We start from the raw sequence: 20,411 nt of genomic DNA on the forward strand, positions 1-20,411 counted from the left end.
ACCAATAAGAGAAATCAAAACAACCCTGAGGTTTTACATCACACATTGCAAATTGACAAAGATGACAAAATATGGAAATAGTCAATGTTGGAAGGGTTATGAGAAGATAAATACACTATTAGTACTTTGCTGATATAGCTAGGAATCAACACAACCATTTTGGAAAGCAATTTGGATTTATGCAAATAAAATGGCTAAAATACCCATACCCTCTGTCTAAGAGATTACATTACTAGGTTTATACCCCAAGGAAGTCACTGAAAAGGAGAAAGTTCCCATATACACCGAGACAGTTATAACACTTTTTGTTATAGCAAAGAACTAGAAACAAAGTAGACACATCAATTGGGTAATGGCTAAACAAACTGTGATATATGAATATAATGGATTATTATGCTGTGAGAAATGATGGATATGATAAATACAGAGATGGAAAGATGTACCTTAAGTGATGCAGAGTGAAGTAAAAGCAGAGCTAAGAAGATAATATACACAAGGACTATAACAATGTAAATGAAAAGAACAACCACCCTGCAAAAAATTCAAGTGAATATTGCAAAATTATGAAGAACAAGCATACCTTGAAAGCAAAGATATGAGAAGACAACCCCACCCCTGCCCCTCTTCCAAGGTGGGAGGGTTCACAAACATTGTACATGTTTTCAGACATTTTTTGATGTACTGATTAGGCTGATTTTTTTTCTCTTCTTTTTTTTTTTTTTTTTGGCCTTTTCTGGGAAAGATATTGGAGAAAACTATGGTGATGTAAAATATAAAATACACCAATAAAAACTTACTTTAAAAAAGAAGACAAAATGAATAGCTACAGAGGACATTGGGAAGACCTTTATGAACTGATGCAGAATGAAGTGAGTAAAGCTAAGAGAACAATATATATAATGACAATATTATAGAGAAAAATAATTATGAAACTCTTCAGAAATCTGCTCAATGAAATGATAAATCACGAATCTAAAAGACTCAAGATGAAACATGTCAACCACCTCCTACTTAAAAAACAGAATGAAACATATATTTTTGGACATGGACAACATGGGAATTTATTTTGTTGCACTATATATATTTGTTATGAGGATTTTCTTCTTTTTTTTCTCCATTGTTCAATTTAAGGGAGCAGTGGAGAGAGATGAAAAAAAAAACTTTAAGATTCCAATTTAGGAAATTTTACACTGCTGAAAAGCTGGTATTGCAAGTGAATAAGAATTCAAAAAATGGCTGAGTTTAACCTTTTCAAATAGTAGGGAAGCAATATATATTGCAACAAATGAACAATAAAGTAGCTCTAATGCTAAAATTTCTCTTAGGACCTTGCACTAATTTAGGTGCTAAATAAATATTTGATGAAAATAAATGAAATATTGCCAGGCTTATCAAACTTAGAAAATTAAGTCTTGGAAAATTGGCCTTACCGTAAGTGTTGTTGTGTTCTCATCATCTGACCACTGAATAGAAAAAAAAAAACTAATTTGAATAAGGTATTTGGCTTCCAAAATACAGGGCTACTACCTCAAAATTATATCTGCAACTGAGACAACTTGTTCCTAGATACATCATCCAAAATATGTTCAGTTGAAATTTTCTCCACTTCCTCATTTCACTTCAAGTACTGATTTTAAATCACAGAAAATTACAGTAAAAATCAATTAACAATTCTACAGCCATTCACATCCATTCTCTCACGTCTAGCAAAAAGTTACTAAATATTAATATAATTTCAGAAATCATCCATATTATAAAAAACTACTGTTATTATTTTGTACTAACCTGTATTTCTTCTCCCTCGTTGTCACTATCTGGTTGAGAACATGTTGGTGGATCTTCCCTGGAGGATTAAACACATATATTGAGGGGGGAAGAAAAGCCTTTTGCTTATACCCACTGAGGCGGTGGCCATCCCCAAGCTGAAGAATGCTCTGAGTTTACCCAAAATGGTAAATTTTTCCTTGGATGGAATTACAGATGAAAGGCAGCAAGATGGTTGTGAGAATATATTGAGAACTGAATAAAATGTAGAGGAATATTAGTTCATGTCTCAGAATGATTTCATTTATTTTGTACTTTTATTCGCTACTTCTCCCCAACAAAATGTAAGCTCCTTGAGGACAAGGGCTGCTTTGGTTTTATGGTCTTTGCTTCCCCAGAATTCATCACATAGGCCTGAAACTCTCCTTGCTAGTGGTAAGAGTTTGGTAACTTAACAAATACTTGTTAGATAAAATTGAGGGACAGCCAGGTGGTGCAGTGGATAGAGCACTGGTCCTGGAGTCAGAAGGACCTGAGTTCAAATCTGGCCTCAGACACTTAACACTTACTAGCTGTGTGACCCTGGGCGAGTCACTTAACCCCAATTGCCTCACTTAAAAAAAAAAGAAAGATAAAATTGAATGATATGATGCTACTCTAAAGAATTGCTCTTTTTAGATGTTTGTGTTATATCTAGCAAAGTAGAGAATTATTATTATTAGCAGTCAAATCAATAGATATCTACTGAAATAACTACATACAGGGCACTATGCTAGGCATTGAGAAGGATCCAAAGATATAATCTTTGCTATAATGGCCTTTCCTCATCTCTTTCCCTGCCAAATTTCTTTAGTCAGTAATCTATACTCACTATTATCTATTTGTTCCTTACAATTTAGATTCCATTTTTATCACTCTACTGAAATTCCTTATTCCATAGGTCTCCAATGACCTCTAAATTACCAAATCAAATGACTTTCTTTGGCAAGTCCTCTTCTTTCATGCTTTCTCTTTGACAGTCTCTATTCTCTGAGGTTCTGTGACACCATATTCTCCTGGCTCCCCTTCTACCATGACTTCTTTGCATTCTTCCATGACGCTTCTTCCTCTTTCAGTTTCTTTATGTGGCTTCCCAAGACTCTATCCTTGAGTTGTAAGATTTAAGCTCCTCCACCCAGCACTTCTCAGACTCTCCCCAACCCCAGGACTCTAGGTATTCTTTTCTATATTTAAAAGTTTAAACTTGCTACTTCAAAGTTAATCATGGATAATAACACTGCCGCCCAATAAGAATATTCAAAGCTAGCTTTGTGGAGATGTTGCCCCTGAAGCTATGTTTCCCTCCAATGTCAGGACGCCCCAGACATCAGGGTATGATATTTTTGTTTGAGCTAAAAAGACAGCTATGTGGGGGACGAGGTCAGGAAAAACAGATATTCTAGCCCTGGAATAGCCCAACCAACATGGAATTGTCACCAATGGGATGACATGGAGAAGATCTTGCACCAAACTTTCTACAATAAGCACTGTGTGGCCCCTGAAAAGTACCCTGTGATGTTCACAACACCTGCTCCTCCTCCCTTCCAACCCCAAAAGTTAATGGAGAAAAGATGGCACAAATCATGGTCAAGACCTTCAATATCCCAGCCGTATATATTGCTATCTATGTTGTGCTGTCCCTTATGGCTCTGGTCATACCATTGGTATTCTGATAGCCTACGTTGTGGCCATCTGTGAGAGTTATGCCCTTCCTCAAGCCATCCTCCACCTGGATCTAGCTGGCCATGAACTGATAGAAAACCTCATGAAAGTCCTGATCATGAGAGACTATACCTTCACTACCTCAGTTGACAGGGAAACTGTGTAGCTATGTCATACACCTCTAGACTTTGAGCAAGAGATGGTCATTGCTGCATCCAGCTCTTTCCTGGAAAAGAGCTATCAGCACCATTATAGTCAAACTGTTACCACTAGCAAGGAGAGTTTCAGGTGGCCAGAACCTCTTTTCCAAACATCTTTCTTAGGTATAGAATCCTAGTATCCATAAAATTGTTTTCAACTCGATCATAAAGTGTGAAGCTGACATGTGTAAAGATATGTAGATATTTTGTCTAAATTTAAGGCTCTATCTTGGCCTCCTTTTCTATACTCCCAGCAGATGTGGATCAGCAAGGAGATGTGAATCAAAAGTATGATGAAACTAGGCCTTGAACCATCCACCACAAATACTTTTAAATAGCCTTTTTTGGGGGGGGGTCAAAGGGCAGGACATCATAAACAGGGATGGGAGAGGGAAAGAGAGGGAGGTGTGGGAGGGGGGAGAGAGATGAAATGGCATGGATTTGGCTTTTTTTTGTACTTGCCTCAGGACTTTAAAATTTGAACAGTGAAGGTGATCAGCAGGCTGAATATGTTGGAGGCAAGTATCTCTAAAGTTCTATAGTGCATCTTTAGGACCCTGACTACATTTTTTTAATAGTCATTCCAAATACTGTATAATGAATTGCCACAAGAAGATCCTTGCCTCTATAAAGGTATCCCTGCTCGACAAAAGAAGCTAATTATATAATTTCTGATGAGGGAAAGGGAAGGAGAAAGGTGGTAATACTGCATATGTAAATTATGTAATCCTTAAAAAAAAAACCTCCACAGAATAAGGAAGAGTAAAATGAGCAGAACCAAGAGAACATTCTCTACAGTAACATCAGTATTGTTTTAAGAACGTTGAGCAACCAAGATATTCTGACTATTACAAATACCCAAATTTACCACAAAGAATCTATGAAGGAAGCAGCAGCATGAAAACAGAAAAAAGAACTGACAGATATAAACATACATATGCATATAGATAGACAGATATGAACAATGTGGGTGTGTATATCTATATATACACATACACACACATATAGATGTGTGTCTAATGGTAGGCATCTTGAACTTTGGGGTAGGAGGGAAAAAAGAAAGTTGCATCATAACTGGGTGGTGTATTTGAAAGAAATAGCAAGTTGTACATAGGAGACTGGCAATCTTAGTGCAAAACTCTGTTTTTCTATCCCACTTTGTTGAGGAAATGCTTGTTTTATTTAAGTTCAGAATAAAATAAATAAACTTTTCTTTTAAAAAAGCTTTCTGAATTTTCCACCTTACTGCTTTTTCCTTCTTTTTTTTTTTTTTAAAATTACTAGAGGGGGCAGCTAGGTGGCGCAGTGGATAGAGCACTGGCCCTGAATTCAGGAGTACCTGAGTTCAAATCCAGCCTCAGACACTTGACACTTACTAGCTGTGTGACCCTGGGCAAGTCACTTAACCCCCATTGCCCCACAAAAACAAAAACAAACAAACAAACAAAAAATTACTAGAGCCGTAACAATACCTTTCCTTTCCTTCCTCACCCCAACAATATAGATGTGAATGAAGATTTCTGACAGTCTCCCTGGAAGTTCAATAAGACTGATGCCAATACTTGGGTGAGAGAAAGAATTTTGTCATACTGACTTAAGACCAGTTGAAATAAAATTGTACGTGTTAAAGAAAAAGTAAAGGACTCTATCCCTGGACTCTTCCCTCCAATTTCTATGTTCTCTCCTTTGATGAATACCTCCATTCCCAGTGGAGAAGCTGTCACCCAATGCAAGCATTTTCCAAATCTTAATCATTTTTATTCCTTGTCTTCTCTCACAAGTTTCAGACTCATATTTCTGACTGCCTATGAGAAAATCATACCTGAATGTCCTACTCTCACCTCAAGCTAAACGTGTCAAAAACTAAAATAATCTTTTCCACTAAACCTTGTTCTTCTTTCTGATTTCCCTGTCTCTGCCAATGACAACCACCTACATTCATAACTGGATTCTGAAAGATAGAATCTAGAAAGGAAGAAAGGTGGGAAAAACAGCATGAACAAAGGAAATAAAAAAGCACAATGTATGTTTAAGGACAGTAGCTAAACTACTTTGGACAAAATGGAGGATTTGTATAGGAGAGCAATAGTAAATAAAGCTGGAAGAAATAATTTGGGCTGTGGAAGACTGTCAAAGATCAGGCAAAGAACCTTAGCCAATTGTGCAAATAATAAGAGGTATATACCCTTTCTATACTAAAAGAAAATAAGGTACCTAAATGATTTGTTATGGATTTAATAACAGGTTAATGAGAGAACTATAATTAAGTAGAAATAATAATTAAAGATTTTAACCTTCTAAAAATGTTCCTATTTTCCCATTCTTCTGAATTTCTCTTACAAACAAACAAAAGTGATATGGAATATGGAAATTTGTTTTGCTTGACTATGTATATTTGTTACAACAGATTTTTTTTTTTTCTTTTTTTTTGTGGGAGGTGGGAAGTGGAGAAAAGAAATACTTAATTGAAAAGAAATTTAATTTAATTTAAAAAAAGAAATATTGTGGGGAAAAGTGATATGCATTTATAGTTATTTTCTATTTGTGATAGCAGCACTCAAAATTCTCCCTCCAAATTTTAAAAACTCATTCAACAGCCCATCAGTGTATGAATGAATAAATGAACAAATAAGCATTTGTAAGGAAGCACACTTACCATGAGCTAAAAACAATGTGAGTATATATAGAAAACTGAGACAGTCCCAGTTCTTAAGAAGGCGCATTCTAATTAATAGCTGACAATGAATATAGAAAGGTTTGGCCTCAAGACAAATGGGAAAGCCTAGTGGACCTTAAGATGCACTGAGTAAAGCAGATGGCAAGCTCAAGATTCTTTAGGGTACCTAAGTAGTTCAGATGGCAAAGCCAATGGATCTGAAAGGCACATCAGCAGATGGTAAGGTCTGGCAGAATTTAGGGAGCAATAGCAAGACAGATGGTGATACCTGGTGGTCCTCTATCTTATTGAAAGGATTATAGCTGTTGAGTTCTTGTTCATAAGCAGCAATGTCACTGATCCATAACACTGCTCTAGAAGAGGAACAGTACACCCAAGGTAGATCTCTTGGTGACCTTCCTTGGAAGTGAAAATAAGGGTCAGCACCTAGCAAATTCAGCACCTAATGAGAACTGAGGGATAGGGTAGCTACAGTGGGGACAATGAGGATTAGAGTGGGGAAGGGGCAAGGCTCTCCATAGTCAGCTCCTATTGAGTCCATTGGGTTTTGGGGAGCTGGTAGGCTGGTCAGGCTGGAGCAGGGGGAAGGGAGAGTCAAAAGAGAAAAAGAAAATTAGAGACCAGTGAAAGTAGATGCAAAGTTAAAAAAAAAAAAGGCTAAAACAACACATCACAAAAATTGTACACTACAACCAGGTTGGCTTTATACCAAAAATACAGGATTGGTTTATTAGGAAAATACCAGATTTAATTAACCATATTAATAACAAAAACAATAATTATATCAAAAGATGTGGAAATATCTTTTGACAAAATACAATACCTATTTCTGTTAAAAAAAAAAAAACACACACTAGAAAACATAGGAATAAATAGCTCTTTCCCTAAAATGAAAAGTGCTGTATTTCTCAAAACAAGAGCTACCATTGTATATAACAGAAATAAATTAGAATCCTTTCCAATAAAATCAAGGGCAAAACAAGGATACCCTTTGTCATTTGATATGATACTAGAAATGCTGGCTATGGCAATAAGACAAGAAAAAGAAACAGGGAATAAACATAAATAAAAAAGCAATACTAGGGGGCAGCTAGGAGGCGCAGTGAATAAAGTGCTGGTCCTGGATTCAGGAGTACCTGAGTTCAAATCCAGCCTCAGACACTTGACACTTACTAGCTGTGTGACCCTGGACAAGTCACTTAACCCTCATTGCCCTGCAAAAACAAAAACAAAAACAAAAAAAAGCAATACTAACAGAACTTTAGAGAGTAAATTTAAAAATTAAGACATTAACTTTGGCAATCTTGCAGGATATAAAATAAATCCACACAAAGCATCAGCATTTCTATATAATAATAATAAAACCCAGCAGGAAGAAATAAAAAAGATAGAAATAGACATTTTACATTTCTATTTAAAATTACTACAATATATATAAAATACTTAGCAGTCTACTTTCCTAAATAAAAATAAGAATTGTACAAATACAACTTCAAACCATTCTTTTACAGAAATAAAGACAGATTTAATTAACTGGAAAAATATTAATTGTTCATGGGTAAATGAGTCAATATAATAAAAATGAAAATACTAACTAAATTAATTTTCTTATTCAATGCCATACCAAAGTACCAAAGGATTACTCTAAAGAACTTTATTAAAAAATAAGGAAATTCATATGGAAGCAAAAAAAGTCAAGAATCTCAAGGGAAATTAAAAAAAAAAAACAGCTGCAACGAAGAGCAGAGGGAACCTAGCAGTATCAGAGCACAGCCTATATACAAAGCAACAATCATCAAAACAATTTGGTAATGGTTAAAAATTAGAGAGATCAACCTGTGGATGAGGTTGGGTGGCCAATATACAGAAAAAAAATTTTATTTAGTGCCCTAGTATTTAATAAATATAAAGAACCCAGTTACTGGCATAAGGACTCACTAGCTGATAAAAACTGAACAGCATTTATGGAAGATTAGATTTAGTTATAACAAAATCTCACACCTTATATAAATACAAGCTGTTTTTTGTTTGTTTGGTTGGTTGTTTTGTGGGGCAGTGAGGATTAAGTGACTTGCCCAGGGTCACACAGCTGGTGTCAAATGTCTGAGGCTGGATTTGAACTCAGGTACTCCTGAATCCAGGACTGGTGCTTTATCCACTGTGCCACCTAGCTGCCCCTAAGACAAGCTACAAATGCATATATGACCTAGATATAAAAGTTTAGATCATAAACAAATTAGACAAACATGAAAAAAATTGCCTATCAGATCTACAGATAGGAGTAAAGTTCATGACTAAATAAGCGATAGAAAGGATCATAGAAGAGAAAATGGATGATTATTCCACAAAATTTAAAAGTTTTTGCATAAATACAATAAATTTAAGATAAAAAGGGAAATAATTTGCTGGGGGAAAATCTTTGCAGTAAATTTCTTTGATAAAGTTCTCATTTCCAAGATTCAAGGAAATTATTCAAACTTACATGCATAAGAGCTATTTCCCAATTGATAAATGTTCTAACTATATGAACAAGCAGTTCTCAAAGGGAAGAAACCCAGATTCTCTGAAACTACTTGGAAAAAAAATGCTCCAAATCACTACTAATTAAAGAAATGCAAATTAAGTAATTTTAAGATCCCACCTCACATCAGATGGCATCAGATTGGAAAAAATGAAACAAAAGGAAAATTATAAATGGCACTTTGATGCACTGCTGGTGGACCTAAAAAATAGGTACTATTATTCTGAAAAACAATTTAGATTTATTCACAAAAGGTTACTAAACTGAGAATGCCCTTTGACCCATTTGACAATGCTATGCCCATACCTAAAAGAGAGCAAAGAAGTATGAAAAGGTCTTATATGTACAAAAATATATACAGCAGCTCTTTAAGTGGTAGCAAATAAAACTGGAAACTAAAGGAATGTTCATCAATTGAGGAATGGCTAAATAAATTATAGTAGATGAATGTGATAGAATACTACTGTGATGTAAGAAATTAGTAAATAAATGATTTTTAAAAGACTGGTATGAAGTGATTCAGAGTAAAGTAAGTAGAATAAGATAAGCAATTTACACTATCACATCAATATTATAAAAGTGAACAATTTTGAAGACTTTTGTAAACGAAGAATGAAATGAACAAAACCATGAGAAAAAAATTAAATAATGACAACACTGTAAAGACAAACAACTTTGAAAGCTGTAAAAGAATTAGGATCAATACAACGATCATCCAGTTCCCCAGAGGATCATTGACAACACATTATTATCTACCTCTTAAAAGAGAGGTAAAAGATTTAGGGTATAGAATAAGACATATGTATCTGTGTATGTATATATGTACATATGTATTGAAAGAATATTGATATATACAACATATAGACATATAAATATATTACATATATTTGTATGCAGCCAATCAAAGAATTTGTTTCACTATTGTGAGATTATTTGTAACCAATATCTTGGAATTCAATCCTGATTTCCTTCATTCCAAAGTCCTTCTTGATAAGATAAAGTCAACTCTCATTCATCCAGGTCAGGGCTAAAAACCTACAAGATAAGATACTATCCTTGGCTCTGGTCAGGGCCACAAACTTTGAGGAATCTTGGTAAGACTGACCCTTCTAAATTCTTGTTAGGGAAATAAAAATTTGGTGTGAGGTGAAGATTAATAGGTAGCCAGCCCAAGGTTGGGTCTATCAGCTGCTTTTTTAACCAAGAAATAAATTTTATCTGGGTAAGTATATATATATATATATATATATATATATATATATATATATATATATATACACATATATATATACATATATATATATATACATATATACATATATATATATAAATACACACACATGCATATATATATATCTGTATGTCCTTTTTAAATTTTTTTCTTTTTTTTTTTTTTGGTGTTTATATAGCTGTCTCTAAGTGTATGTTACTACAGCTGTTACTTTCAAATAGTCTGAGAAGCCTCTTCAGGGCAGGGCCAGAGGCGTGTGGATTGCATGCAAAATTGTTTTATTTGGGGGTTTTTTGGTGCCTTAGATGTCTAGGTCTCTGTGGATCAGTTGCCTGTGCCTTTCCTGCCTTGTTTATCAAGCATGGCCTGTATTTTCTCATAGGAGTGCTCTAGCAGAGGAACAAAGCCATTATGAAGAATAATGCTGTATCTTTCGTTTGTCCGTGGCTGGGTCTCTGTCCAGTTCTGTGGGTTTCTCTAAGAAGGGATTGGGGGGGGGGGAACAGGAAAGCAGCATGAAACTTGTCTAGAGGCAGCAGTAGCTTTATACTGGCTGTGTGGCCCCAAGAGAGTTCTATTACCTCAGTTTACTGTCCTGTTAGGGAATAATGATATACCCTACCTCCCAGGGTCACATGTTTTGGGGATCACATGATTGCTAAACATTTAACTGAAGTGCCTGGTATATAGCAAGAGCACATTCTGCTAAATTTAGGTCACCTGACTGGTAATTAATTGGTTCTGTTTCAAGTTTTAAAAATACCTAATACTGTTTAAAGTATTGTATTTCTAAATTTTCTTATAATGTGCAATGTGGTAAACAATTGTATAAACTATGTTAAAAAAAGCAATTTATTTTATAATCTAGATGTTGTTAGATTAAGAACTATACTGTTAAAAAGGGAATGAATGGGTTAAGAAGCTGTTGGTTATCCCTGCTGCCCAAGTGTTTTGAAGTACTGTGATTAAGAACTTAGAAACTTCCAAGTTTTGCCTACATTTAAGAAGAAGTTCACCTAAAATTATTTGGTTATCACTTATAAAAAATTGAGATTGTTAACTAAGCTTTCTGAAGTTATTGTTTTAATCGAGTGTTTACATAGGTATTTTTTAAAGGAAAATTGGTAATTGTAAGAAGAAAATATCTTGTAAAATCTGCTTCCCAAATCTTTATGTATTCTTAGGACCATCTAGTTCTAAGTTCTTATCAACCCTATACAAGAGTTTTTCTATTTTAAAATGGGAGTGAAATTCTCAAGCCTACTTACAAGGTAGAGTAAATTTCATCTAAGGTTATTTGTCTCTCATTTGTATAGGTTATATACATCTCTTTTTCTTTTCTTTTTTTTTTTGCAGGGCAATAAGGATTAAGTGATTTGCCCAGGGTCACACAGCTAGTTAAGTGTCAAGTGTCAAGTGTCTAGTGTCTGAGGCTGAATTTGAACTCAGGTCTTCCTGGATCCGAGGCCAGTGTTTTATCCACTGCACCACCTAGCTGCCCCCTAGGTTATATACATCTTGAAGCAACTTAGTATTACAAAACTCCTCTATTCTTAAAGGATTAATTTTGCCATAAGGGGTGAATATGAAATACCTTTAGAGAGGGATATGTGTATATGGGTTAATCATTTTCTAAGAGTTTGAGTAAACTGTTACATATTCACTATCTATGTGGGATTCTGGAATAAGTTTTCTTGATTTCTAGAAATATAGTTAAAGACAAAGGAAAGAAAAAGATATTGAGCAAATTTTTAAAGGCTTGGGTAAACGTTGTTCTTTTGATAAGGCTAGTTTAATTAGGTATTTCCCTTTTTGGTTTAGAAGAAACTGAGGGGGCAGCTAGGTGACGCAGTGGATAGAGCACTGGCCCTGGAGTCAGGAGTACCTGAGTTCAAATCCAGCCTCAAACACTTAACACTTACTAGCTGTGTGACCCTGGGCAAGTCACTTAACTCCAATAGCCTCACTAAAAAAAAAGAAAAGAAAAGAAATACAATTGTCAAAAAAAATCAATTTCTGAAGCCTACATGAAAAAAAAAAAGAAGAAACTGAAACTCCTCACTGCAAACACCTTTAGATGAGCAGGGGGATGGGACTTAGGAATTTTGTAATACTTTGGGGATTTATTTATGATACTTAAGAGATTTTTTTCCACCAACTTAATCTTGACAAATTCCAATTTTAAGGATTTATTTTTGCTTTAAGGTTGAATAAAAGATATCTGTCATTCTAGAAATTTACTTCATGAAAGTTTCATGGTTATTCCTTTTAACACCAGGATAGATTTTAAGCTCTCTTAAAGAAGAGAAAATGCTTTTAGAAAGACATATTGGAGGCAGCTAGGTGTCGCAGTGGATAAAGCACCGACCCTGGAGTCAGGAGTACCTGAGTTCAAATCCGACCTCATACACTTAACACTTACTAGCTGTGTGACCCTGGGCAAGTCACTTAACTCTCACTGCCCTAAAAAGAAAAAAAAGAAAGAAAAGAAAAAAAAAGACATTGACATTAAACAATATTTTGTAAAAACAAACAAAAACAACCTTTGTGTGTATGCTTAAGTAAAAGATCTTTTGTGTGATTATGAAAGGCAGTTTAAATTTTATTTGTAAGCTAATGTATTGTAAAAATTTGATGCTGATGACAATTATATCCAAACCTACTATGATTAGACTTTATTGTCAGAGGGGAAAGTTTTTCTGGGACCCTAAAAATTCTTTTTGAGTTTCATTCTTAGGTCTGTCATCTTTAGGAGACACATCTGCAGTCAGTAGTCAATGGAAGCAATATCTGACATGTAAGGCCAGTAAATCTCTGGCATAGCTGTCCCTGAGAATAAGGTTGCAAGTTTTCCTTAGGAATGATTAGACATTAAATCTGTCCATCTATTATCAGAGTAGACAAAGTGAAAGCTTGCTATTGAAATACTCAATCTATTCATTATTGAATTAATACTAAAGCATATGAACTACTGTAATAAGCTGTAATGTAGGAAAGTAATGAATCTGTTGGCCTAAGCAATAGCTAAATTGGTGCTGAATTTTTTCAAATGTGGAAAATACAATTCCTGAAGTAGCTCATTCTTTCAAAATGATATAAGTATACACAAAAGTAAACATGCTTGTGAAATAAAGATGTGAATCTTTTAAGTTGTTAAAGTCAGAAACCTCTTTTGCTTTTGTTGTAAGGAATAGGATTTTAGTATATTCAACTTTGTTAGTGAATAGTAACTTATAAGCTACCTTATGTCACCCTAATGGGAACTGATTTGACCTGTTTGTGCTTTAGGCTAGAATTAGAACATGTGTAGAAATGCAGGTAAACTAAATTAAGAGCTACCTTAAAGATATTCCCATTATTTAAAGGGATTCTGAGAACAATTGTCTATATTTATGTCCATTTAACTGAATAATAACTGAATGTTTTACTATTATGTGAAACATTATCTAATCTGTTCTCTATACAGTTTGGGATTATTAGATTTATACTTCCTATATCTTGGAATTCAATCCTGACTTCCCTCATTTCTGAGTCCTTCTTGATAAGATAAAATGAACTCTCCTTGGTCCTGGTTAGAGATATAAACCTATAAAATACTGTCCTTGGCCCTGGTCAAGCCCATAAGCTTCTAGAAATCTTGATAAGACTTACCCTTCTAAATTCTTGTTAGAGCAATAAAAATTTGATCTTGGTAAAGATTAATAATTAGCCCAAGGCTGGGCACTGGTCTGCTAACAGCCCTTCATTTTAATATAGCCTACCTCCAAAGTAAGTTGACCAATCAGAAGTGATTTGGCATCCTTAAGAACACTTCATCTTCAAAGGGCATGTAATCTGTAAACCCACCACTACTAGGGGTCTTTGGTCTAAGAGAGATAGTCATGGACCATCCTTTTATTAATAACCTGCTGGCCTATTAATAAAATTATTAAATTACCCAGAAACTATGTATCTCATAATTTTAATCATCACACTGTGCATATGTGTTACAAAGAATTTGTTTGGTTGTATTTTTTTTATTGAATGGAGTAGGAGAGTAGGAAAGGATTAAAATAGCTTTCTGTTAACTAAAAAGTATATATTTTTAAATAGAGAGGTCGGTACTACTAGGTCTGTATCCCAAAGAGATCAAAGAAAATGAAAAAGGACCTATTTGTATAAAAATATTTATAGTAAATATTTTTATGGTGGCAAAGAATTAAAAAATCAAAGGAATATCCATCAATTGGGAAATGGTTAAACAAGTTGCAGTATGTGATTCTGATGAAATACTATTGTGCTATAAGAAATGACAAGAAAAATGCTTTCAGAGTAACATGGAAAGACCTATATAAACCAATGCAAAGTGAAGTGAGCAGAAGCAAGAGAACACTGTACACAGAAATAGCAATAATGTACAATGTCAACTATGAATGACTTAGCTATTTTCAGCAATTCAGTAATCCAAGACAATTCTGAAGGACATGATAAAAAATGCTATCCACATCCAGAGAAAAAACTGGAGTCTGAAGGCAAATGAAAGCATAATTTTATGATTTTCTTTTTGTTGTTATTGTTGACTTTGGGTTGTTTGGGGTTTTTTTGGCAACATGACTTTATATGTATAATTGATACCACATTTCTTGCCTTCACAGTGGGTGGGGGTGGGTGAGAGAAAAAAATTAGGAACTCAAAAAGTTTTAAATGAAATTTAAAATAAATAACTTTTTTGAAAAAATAGAGAGGTTGGAGGGAAACATGCTACAGATATGGAATTCTGCATGTACTTTCAGAAAAGGTCAGTATTATTAATTTGATTGTTTTGGATTGTTACAAGAAACCTCACACAGTAGGCATGTGTCTGGGTATAATATAATCGGGGTATAAAATATTATATATACACATTAATATCATATAATATTTCATCATGTGAAAGCAAAAAACTGAGGGGAAGATCTTGGCTCTCCAGAGCAGCAGCTCCTGCTGGGCCCCCTGGTCCACCTTTGGAAGGGGGATAGAGGACAGGCTGGGGCAAGGCAGCCGAATGACCTGGCTCTCTTAAGAGCATGGACCTACTGTAGCCTGAAGCTGCCCAGTCATGGTAAGAAACTTAAGTATAATCCTCTAACTGTCCTATACTTATCTGTCCCTAAAACTCTATATTCCTAGTAATGGGGATTTTATTTTTCACAATAGATGCAGTTACCATACTCTTCACATACCACCTGCTCTACCAAGATGTCCTAAAGTCCACCAGGCTTTACTGTCCCTCCCTCTTGCTTCACCCTCTACACACACCCATGTACTTTGTGTGTGTGTGTGTGTGTGTGTGTGTGTGTGTGTGTGTGTGTGGCAACTGGGGTTAAATGATTTGCCCAGAGTCACACAGCTAATAAGTGTCTGAGGCTGGATTTGAACTCAGGTCCTCCTGAATCCAGGGCTGGTGCTTTATCCACTGCGCCACCTAGGTGCCCCACACCCTTGTACTTCTTTCTATCTGACTTGCCTCTAAGGCACCCTAAGAACTCCTAGATCTTGCCATCCATCCTGTACCAGCATCTGAGACCTGTTTTCTCCCCCAATTAGAATTGAAGATCCCTGAGAGCAAGGACTTTTCTATTTATGTCCTTAGTTCTTAACATGATGATTGGTCCATAATAAGAGCTTAATAAGTGTTTTTTTTAATTCTTGATTTATTATATAAATAATAACACAAAAACAAATTCTTAATTTTAATTATTTTATTTTCCCTTTTAACTTTGTATTGATTGACAAAGTGTAACTGTATGCCAAAACTTTATCTTCTTACAAAAGATTATCTTAATGATATGATAAATATTACTTAAACTTAAGTAAAAATATTTTAGAGAACTATACTAGGTGGAGGAAAAGTGAATGAAAGGGCACTCTGCGGAGCTTATTTAATAACAATCAACAATATTTTAAAATTATGAAACTACCATTCAATTTAACTTCTGAAAAACCTAATTTGTGAAGTATTATCACAAATTCAAATTTTGTATGATACAAATTAATAAGGTTGTCCCAGAAGAAAATGTGGGGGGAAACACTATATCTTAACATTTACCATACTAAAATTCTTACCATAAGACTCTTTTTTTGTGTAAAAGAATTCTAAAAATTTCTTACCTTAATTTTCAGTCTTCTAAAAGAAATGTAACATAAAATAGAAAAAACCTTTTCCAAGGGCACTAACAATTAAGAGTTCTTTTAATATGCTTTCAACTTTGGCATATCTTTCTTTTTTTTTTATTTTACTTATTGAGTCATTTTGTTTCCTAGCTTACAGTATATATTATGATTAAGAATAATAAAATTAAACTATTTTTTAAAAAGTATGTTAGAATTACTATCCCCCTAAAACTTCCCCTTGCCTCCTACATTTAATGAAGTTTTGAGATAATCATTTTCAAGTTGTCAAGAATCTGCAGATACCAATTAGAAATACAACTAAGATGGATATTTCCTGAAGGTCCATTCATTAATTATGTCGAGGAAACTAATTCCACTTGAAATAACCAATTTTGATATATTTCTGAGATATTCAAAACAGCACCTTTATCAAAATCAATAATTCTCCAACTTTCATCCTGCTTTTGCATTCCATATATCAACAATGACCCAAAATAAGTAAGAAACGACAATAACATTTTCTCTTTACTTAAACCAGAAGGGAGTGTAAGGAACAAAATCACAATGGACTGTAACAGAGTAGCCATACAATCTAAGGTCACACAGTCTGAAAAGATTTCAACAAATTCAGGCTGGTAGGGTACTAGTAGCTTCATTTGTAAAGAAACTGAACCAAGGTCACACCACTAATAATTAAAAAAGTAGAGGGGATAAATGTACTGTTAATATACTTTACCTTCCTGAGACCACCAGAGTTCCATCATCAAGTAAATAATCCTTCACATTCTGAGGCAGTGGAAGAATGACACTTTAAAAAAAGAAAAAGGGAAAGACAATTTATTTTTTTCTTGTTTTTAATTGTTTTTTTTTTTTTGGTGAGGCAATTGAGGTTAAATGACTTGCCCAGGGTCACACAGCCAGTAAGTGTTAAGTGTCTGAGGCCGGATTTGAATTCAGGTCTTCCTGACTCCAGGGCCGGTGCTCTATCCACTGCGCCATCTAGCTGCCCCTGTTTTTAAATTTTATTTTTTTTTTCCAATTACATGTAAAGATTTTTTTTTTGAGTTCCAAATTTTTCTCCCACCTATCCCTTCCCTCCACTCTCCCAAAAGCCAGCAAGCAATCTGATATAGGTTATATATTACAAAAGGGGAAAAAAGGCAAGAAAGAATAAACAACAACAATAACAAAGCAACAACAAAAATTAAAATTGTGTACTTCAATCTTCATTTCAAATTCATAGTTCTTTTTCCGAATGAGGAGTGCATTTTCCACCATGAGTCTTTTGGCATTGTCTTGGATACAATGGTATTGCTGAGAAGAGTTAAATCTATCGCAGCTGAACATCACACAATGTTGCTGATATTGTGTACAATCTTCTCTTGGTACTCATTTCACTCAGCATCAAGTCATGTAAGTCTTTGTTTTATAGCTTTTTGGGCATGGTTCCAAATTGCTCTCCAGAATGGTTGGATCAGTTCACAACTCTACCAACACTGCATTAGTGTTCCAATTTTCCCACATCTTCTCCAATATTCATCATTTTTCTTTTTTGTCATATTAGCCAATTAGGTGTGAGGTGGTACCTCAGAGTAGTTTTAATTTGCATTTCTCTAATCAGTAGTGATTAAGAACATTTTTTTCATATGGCTGTAGATAGCTTTAATTTCTTCATCTGAAAAATGCCTGTTCATATCCTTTGACAATTTCTCAATTGGAAAATGATTTGTATTCTTATATATTTGATTCAGTTCTCTATATATTTTAGATATGACCTTTATCAGAAACACTTGCTATAAAAATTGTTTTCTAGCTTTCTGCTTTCCTTCTAATCTTCTTTGCATTGGTTTTGTTTGTACAAAAACTTTTTATTTTAATATAGTCAAAATGATCCACTATGAATTTCCTAATATTCTCTATCTCATCTTTGGTCATAAATCCTTCCCCTCTCCATAGATATAACAAGTAAACTATTCCTTCTTTTTTCTAATTTGTCTATGGTATCACCCTCTATGTCTAGATCACGTACCCATTTTGACTTTACTTTGGAATATGGTATAAGATCTATGCCTAGTTTTTGCCATACTATTTTTAGTTTTCCCAACAGTTTTTGTCAAATAGTGAGTTCTTATCCTGGAGGCTAGTCTCTTTGGTTTTATCAAACAAGAGATTGCTATATTCATTTACTACTGTGTTTGGTGGGCCTAACCTATTCCACTGATTCACCACTCTATTTCTTAGCCAGTACCAAATGATTTTGATCTGTAAGGGGGGGTTCAAAAGATTTACGAGGTTCATTAAGCCCTGTACAGGCCACCAATCTGTAAGGGCCAAATTTAATATGGGAAGAGCTGCCCCCTCCCCAACTGTTCCTCCCAGACTGATAAGAAATGAGATTAAAAAGCCTCCTTTCAGATAAACCAAAAACAGGGTTTATTGATGAGAACAAATTTAGAAATAAGGACAAAGAAAGGTAGGACATACGACCTGTAAACTCGCCCACAGACTCAGCTGCTTCTTAGTTAATTCTCTCTATCCCCCTGGGTATCTGTGTTTAACTCTCTCTCCTGCTGCTGTGAACTCTTTTCTCTTTTTCTTTCTCTCTGTCTCTCTCTCTCTCTCTGTCTCTCTTCCTCTCCTCTCCTCTCTTCTTCTCATCTCCTCCTCCCTCCTCCCTTTCCTCTACCACCCAGAATAAAAAACCCTTCTCTCACAGGAAACCCAGGCAGACCACCCACACATCCCAAGCCAATTCACTGGCACCCCTAGGGGCAGCAACCAAGGCCAGCTGGGGCACAGGGTTTCCTTGCGTATCCCCACTGGGCAGAGGGAGCCAGGGCGAGCCTGAGGCTTTCCAATTTTAGCCACAAATGGGGTCCCTCAAATCACAATCAGTTCTTACAGATGTTTGCTGCTTTATAATATAGTTTTAGATTGGTACAGCTAGGCCACTTTCCTTTGCATTTTTTTCATTAATTTCTTTAATATTCTTGTTCTTTTGTTCTTTCAGATGAGTAATTTTTCTAACTCAATGAAATAATTTTTGATAGTTTGATTGGTATGGCACTGAATAAGTAAATTAATTTAGGTAGAATTGTCATTTTCATTATATTAGCACGGCCTACCCACGAGCAATTTATATTTTTCTATTTGTTTAGATCTGATTTTATTTGTGTGAAAAGTGTTTTGTAACTGTGTTCATAGTTCCTGGGTTTGCTTTGGCAGGTAGACTCCCAAATATTTTATATTGTTTACAGTTATTTTAAGTGGAATTTCTTTTGGTCTCTTGCTGCTGGACTTTGTTGGTCACATTTAGAAATGCTGATGATTTATGTGGGTTTATTTTATATCCTGCAACTTTGCTAAAGTTGTTAACTGTTTCAGGTATTTTTTTTAGTTGATTCTTCAGGATCCTCTAATTGTATCATCATATCATCTGCAAAGTGTGATAGTTTTGTTTCTTCCTTCAATTTCTTTTTCTTCTCTTATTACTTAGGCTAACATTTCTAGTACAATATTGAATAACAGTGTGATAATGGACATCCTTGTTTCACCCCTGATCTTATTGGGAACACTTCTAACTTATCCCCATGACATATAATGCTTGCTGATGGTTTAAGACAGATACTGTTTATCATCTTAAGGAAAGCTCCATTTATTCCTATCCTGTCTAGTGTTTTTAATAGGAATGGGTGCTGTATTTTGTCAAAAGCTTTCTCTGCATCTATCAAGAAAATCATATGATTTTGGTTAGTTTTGTTATTGATGTGGTCAATTGTTGATAGTTTTCCTCATACTGAACCAGTCCTGCATTCTGGTATAACCCCCCCCTAGTTTTAGTATATTATCCTGATGATAAATTGCTGTAATCTCTTTGCTAATGTTCTATTTAGAATTTTTGCATCAATATTCATTAAGGAGACTGGTCATTAATATTCTTTCTCTGTTTTTGTTCCTCCTGGCTTAGGTATCAGCACCATATTTGTCTTATAAAAGGAATTTGGTAGGATTCCTTCTTCACCTAGTTTTCCAAATAGTTTGTATAGTATTGGAATTAATTGTTCTTTAAATGAAAGGCATCATTTAGAAAGACAAATAAAATGTAATAATCACGAGGCAAACAACACAAACCTTGCTATTTAATTATCACAACTGCCTAATCTAGAATAAAACAAAATTATGAAA

At 34.7% G+C, this 20,411-nt stretch overlaps 1 protein-coding gene across 1 annotated transcript in view; it reads right to left on the bottom strand.

Annotated features, from left to right (window-relative positions):
• The window catches only part of CDC123 (cell division cycle 123), a 105,621-nt gene that overhangs the window by 80,283 nt on the left and 4,927 nt on the right, over positions 1-20,411 (bottom strand). The window contains exons 2-4 of the mRNA XM_043965246.1: positions 16,963-17,034; positions 1,786-1,843; positions 1,431-1,463 (exon numbers count right to left, since the gene is read on the bottom strand). Of these exons, the coding sequence (XP_043821181.1) occupies positions 1,431-1,463; positions 1,786-1,843; positions 16,963-17,034 (163 nt within the window). The remainder of the gene's footprint in view (positions 1-1,430; positions 1,464-1,785; positions 1,844-16,962; positions 17,035-20,411) is intronic.

Source organism: Dromiciops gliroides, chromosome 5, assembly GCF_019393635.1.
Source record: "Dromiciops gliroides isolate mDroGli1 chromosome 5, mDroGli1.pri, whole genome shotgun sequence".
Taxonomy (NCBI): domain Eukaryota; kingdom Metazoa; phylum Chordata; class Mammalia; order Microbiotheria; family Microbiotheriidae; genus Dromiciops; species Dromiciops gliroides.